Raw genomic sequence first — 5728 nt, 5'->3', positions numbered from 1 at the left:
TCCCTGATTTTCAGGGGGTGGGCCGTCCCGCTCACTTGTTGACCAATAAAAACTAACCCACCTGTAAAAGCCTGTAAACTGTTTGTACGTGTAGCATTGCCGGGTTTTTTTTGTGCCCTGAAGTCTATGGCAATAATTTTTTGGCCAAACTTTTTACCAGAGTACAATGGTTGATCATATCTGATTACAACTAAGATTCGATTATTTTTGACCTTTTCTCTATATCTAAATTATTTGGCGCATATAGGAGCACCAAATTCGCGTCCCTTGTGCGTGTTGCTTCATTATTGTGTTTTCTTCTTCGTCTCTGCCCCTGGCCATGTCAACGACAGTACAAGCATCACCGCCGACTCAAGAAAATGAAACCCCAAACCGTTTGTGATGCTCTCACACATAAAACTCAAAAAAGACAAAAGAACATCACACACACATGGCAAGCGGCACAGCACACTTCATGCACACGTACCACCACACTAAAATAGACACAGACCGATCCAGAGCTCCTGGTAATCTATACAATAACATCAGTCACACGTTCGATTGCGACGTCCGCCCGTGGTATATCGGCTGGACGGCTTATGCCAGCGTGCGAGGCGAGCGTCCAGATCATGGTGATGAACTCGCCACCCTTGACTAGTAGTTTCTCGTGCCCCATTATACAACCATCGTCGCTGGATGGCGCGACGTAGACGACGAGCAGAATCCTGGGCATTCTGGGCTTTATTCACCAACTTGTGCGCTAACTCCGCGCCTCTTTTCACCACATTTCTTGGGGTGCTGCTCGGCTTCTTTGCGGCACCCATGATCTTGTTGTACCGGGTGTTGACACACGTCGAGAAGTAGCAGCGCCAGAACCCGAGAACGCGACTCAGCTCGAGCATCATGTCCTTGAACACGAGCTCCGTGCTCTCCTGGTATTCGGGGAGCAGCTCCGGGTGGATGGCCACCAGGTAAGCGCAGTACTTGGACAGGCTCTGAGCCTGAGCATGATCATCAGAAGATGTAGAATGCTCCACCTCGAAGAGAGCGAGAACGAAAACGGCATTGCTAGCCAGCAAAACCTCACGACACATAGCTGGTTGAAGCTAATGTGTGGGCGATGCATTGCGCTTCGCATCCCCGTGATGCCGTGGATGGCCCAACGGAAGACGTGGCCAAGGCGCCCGTCGGGTTTCACAGCGTACTTGCAGAGCAGTGACACCATGAACCAGTCGGAGAGCACGAGGACGAGGAACTCCCACACTTCCTCGTAGACAACCATGAGGAATAGGAGCGAGGTGATGGAGAAGTCCAAGAAGGAGAAGAAAACTAAGCGGGAAGTAAAGATTTTAGGCAGGCACCCGGTCATCATAGTGGTACGTTACGCTGAAGAAAGTAAAGTAGTTGTCGTCCTTGATGCTGTCCCGGGCGTAGCCGACGTCGCCGTTGGTGCAGAGGACGATGAGTACGAGGCAGAGGACCAAGATGAGCAGCGGGAGCAGCAAGTAGTTGGCGAGCAGGAAGAAGGGACTTGCCAGGACGACGGGGACAACCGGGTGGTAATACTCGCATAGGAAGCTGAGCTCGTCGTTGGTCAGCCGGAACAGGGCCTCCGCCATGCCCGTGTTTGCCTCTGCTGTCTCTTTCTCTATGTTGCTGCGCATACCTTTGAAGATGAGTTCCCGGTAGCTGCGGGTCTCCGCCGCGGTCATTGCCGGCAGGCGCTCGAACCTCCGGCGCAGCAGCTTGAAGAGTGCAAAGGAGAGGCAGAGCTGCCTCAGACGTTTATCTCCGTCCAGGGAAGAGATCTCGGCAAGCCCCCAGATCTTGCCCACGGTGACGGCGGCGGCGTCGCTGGTTAGGCGGTAGCCATCCGGGCTGGCCTGAACCACCAGATTCTCTTCTTCCATCACCGCGTACTTGCACCCCCTGAGTAGCTCGTCTCCATCCAGGCAATGGTGACGGTGCTCCATTTGATCTTCTTCGAGCACTTGAGCCATGTAGGAGGTGATGAGCCGAGCATTCTTGCCTACACCGTAGGCAAGGGAGCGTTTCCCGACCTCGGTGAAGACGATCCTCTGTACAAGCCTTGTGGCACAGAGAAGCCAGAGGATGCCCAGCATGGACCGCTTGCCAGCATCATGCAGGTGGAAGAAGACAAAGCTCCCCAGCAAGAGGACACGCCCCACACGGTCCATGGTGCCGGAGTAACCCTGCATGTGGATCTCCTCGGCCTTCTTGCGGAGGAGCTCCACAAGGAGCATCCAGATGAGGATGAGCCGGGCTCGCAGGGGCAACTCGTCGGTGAACTTGGAGCGGGCACCGCCGGTGGCGTTCCTGGCCTCGGAGAAGAGGTAGGACATGACGGGGAGGAAGAGGGAGAGCGCGGAGGTGATGAAGAGGCGGACGCTGGGGTCGAGGATGGCGCTGACGTCGGAGAGCCTACTGAAGAGGTTGAGGTTGAAGAAGAGCGCTGCGAGGACGAACATGATGATGGAGGTGAGCAAGGTGGTGGTGTGGTTGAACTGGGCGACGTAGGAGTCGGTGAGGTTGTAGAAAATGGTGTTTTTAAAATCTGTGAGGTCGTGTGCCGCGCAACTGTGCAAAATGTCATTACTGGTATTCAAGTGCAAGAAGCCCATCTTGATATCGACTTGCGCTCTTGCTAACTAGCTCAGCTTAGCTGCTTCCTGGGGGCGCGCGTACATATATATGTAAGCACCACACAGTGAGTACGGTGCATGCGAAGGTTCTCTTGAGTGCTTGGCATGATAACCTCACATGCATGCATACATATGTAGTTCTTTACCACTTTGTTCCTTCACCGGAAAAAGGACTTTAACTCAAGGGAGCAGTACATAAAATTAAAAAGACACAGTCTCTGTACAGCCTTCAAAACAATATATATAGTTTTATATCCGGAAAAAATAAAAATAATATATAGTTCTAGATAGAAAAAAAGTTCCTCGTATTTTTTCGGCAACAACCTTCTGATTTTCATCCAACTAAAAAAGTGGCCCGCGCAAATGCACGGGCAACATCTATAGTTGAATTTATTATTGTGGACATAATAAAAGTGAAATCTAAAATAGTTGGATGTTGTGCTAAAAAAGTTCGCAACAAACTACTCCCTCCGTTTCATAATATAATATCGTTTCTGAAGCCAGAGGGAGTAGATGGAATTTGATTGTTAGCGCCATCACTCACAGCATTAGAAACTCTACTCTAGCACAATATGGTGCTAGTAAACCAAAATTATATAATGGGAATACATAATAAAAGCTAAAACACACTAAATACGGAATCATTGTGGTGTTCTAGAAATGTATATACAGGAAAAATAATTTTGGAATGCATTGCGTAGAATCACTCTCTACCATATATTTTGGTCCAAAAGCATCGAGGCAATATCCATAACAATAGCATGACATAAGCAGGATCCTCTCTAGTTTATTTCTCTGGAACATTCATTGCTTAAATATAAACTTGTGAGGTACATTGAGTTTTCAAGAATGACTCCATGTAAATATGTAACACACCCTATATTTTATATTATTGGAATATTATACCAAAGTGCTTGTATTTTACACACATGTGAACTTCTAAAGTGGGAGAAAACAAGACATTGTAAATCAAGCTATTTGGTATAAAAAAAGAAAAAACACCGAAACTCATAAAGTAGCACAATCATTCAAACTAGATATAAAAGGTTGTTAGTCCTAGACTCCTTGTGTAAATAAAAAATCTATGATTAAAATCATATAAGTATTTTTTGCTTTGTCATCCACGACAAAAGGTATCTCTAATTTAGACAACCACCATCATGTTCATGATTCAAAATAAGCTAACTCAGACAGATACGCATCCATGTGACTCTAGCATATGACTATGTTTATTTATGAAGAATCTCCTGCTTTCATATGACTTATAATAACAAAGAGAAATCCTTTATTGTACGGATAGAAGGACAACGTAAGAAAAATCCTACATGTGGGACAAGATTATTTTAACAACTCATTATGGTAAATCTGTTAAGGTCATAAAACTCTTGTTTCTTGCTATTTTTAGCTCTATAAAATGCATTTATCTTAAATCTATCCACAAGGCTGGTAGGCAAATTACAAATAAGTTATCAGTTTTGCTAAAGCACGTCTAGATATGCTCTAAGTATAGCACATCTAAGTCCTATGTCATTAAATTTATGTTAAGATTCGTGCAAGCATTTTCTTTTGTCTTTTTTATTTTACATTCGAGTTTGATTGAGTCACTCAGATGTGCAATAACTAGGGCACATCTAGATGTGCCCTAGACAGACGCCACTTCAAACCATACAAGTTAAGATTGGGAAAGATACCTCTTTGACGATAATGTTTAACTTTGAGCAGAAGTCGGTGGAAGAAGTCACCCGTAGTTGTACATTTTGCGATTAGAAAAGATATGAGAGGACTATGATTGAAGGAAACATTTTCCTCTTTAGTAACCTACTAGAAAACATGTAAAGAAGACAACCTCCCGAAGTATGCATTGGTACCATTAACTTTGAATGGTGGTTGTGGTTAGAAGTAGCTTTTATGACAACAGTAAGAATATAGTTCTTTAGCAAGATAATATACATGTTTAGGACAACAGTAAGAGTATTTTTTTTACAAAGAAGCTCTTTTTATTTATGTCAGCATCAATTATACAATTTTGTTTCAAAAGTCCTTTTAGTTATGTGAGCACCAAGATATTCTGCCTCTTTCATATTATAAGCCCAATTGATTTTGTCCTAGGTCAAACCTTTTAATGTTTGACTAAATTATAGACAAGATAACATAATCGTGATACCAACTAAATATATTATGGATTTTTTTTTCATGATGGATGTATTTATATTAATTTGGTATTGTAGAAGTCCATATTTTCTTCTATAAACTTGGTCAAACTCTCAAAGTATGGCTGAAATCAAAATATATAGACCACATATTACGGAACAGAGGGAGTAGGTATCTAAGGTGGAGATGTTATGTTGTCCTTGCTCAGTCTAAGCAATGATATAATGGGCACGTTAATACTTGTACATATGATGTAATTACATTGTACCGATGAGTTGCCCTAGCACAAATTTTACATATGTGATTTTATTGCATGCATCGGGGAAATAGTTGTACAGTTGATATAAATAAAAGGAAAATCCATGCCTCCCTCAGATCGTATCTGACTTTGGGGGAACAGTTTTCTGGTTCGCTGGATCTGTGCCCCGACCACCACAAAATGGACCACGGGAGTTCCGTAAGGGATATCATCATGAAATTTGAAAAGTGGTTCAGAAATTTCCACACCAAGTTACCTTCTGAAGCAAGCCTCAATCGGAATTGTACAAGTGTTTCTTTAATATTTTGTTTCAACCCAAAAAATTGTCTCTGCATCACTAAAAGAATAATTGACCTTGGCACTAGATTAGTATGTTAGTACAAAAAAATTAATATAAAATTGTGCCAAAATCCTATGTAAATGATGCCAATATAGCATGAATACTTCAAAAAAATATACATACATTTGAGACGTATCAAAGCCCTTGACAAGTATCTTGAAGATGCCATTAATCAAGGCAACGGGCATATGTTTCCTAATAGACTCCACCTCTGGGAACATGGCCAACAACATCAACACCTCCATAGTTTAGACACTTGATATTAATGAGACCCTTGTTGAACACATCGCCCAGATGGAAACCTACTCTTAGCATAGGCTAGAAGCTCTTGTATAA

General features: G+C 43.5%; 1 protein-coding gene across 1 annotated transcript; it reads right to left on the bottom strand.

Annotated features, from left to right (window-relative positions):
• Positions 1-351: 351 nt before the first annotated feature.
• Positions 352-2643, bottom strand: LOC119287262. The gene is given in 2 exon segments (XM_037566781.1): positions 352-1379; positions 1381-2643. Coding segments are annotated over 2 exon segments (1740 nt in total). The 5' UTR covers positions 2622-2643; the 3' UTR covers positions 352-880.
• Between the last annotated feature and the right edge of the window lie 3085 nt (positions 2644-5728).

The sequence above is a fragment of the Triticum dicoccoides genome, chromosome 4A (assembly GCF_002162155.2).
Source record: "Triticum dicoccoides isolate Atlit2015 ecotype Zavitan chromosome 4A, WEW_v2.0, whole genome shotgun sequence".
Lineage (NCBI taxonomy): Eukaryota > Viridiplantae > Streptophyta > Magnoliopsida > Poales > Poaceae > Triticum > Triticum dicoccoides.
Note: the sequence above shows the minus strand (reverse complement) of the source record. Positions and strands in the feature narration are given on the sequence as shown.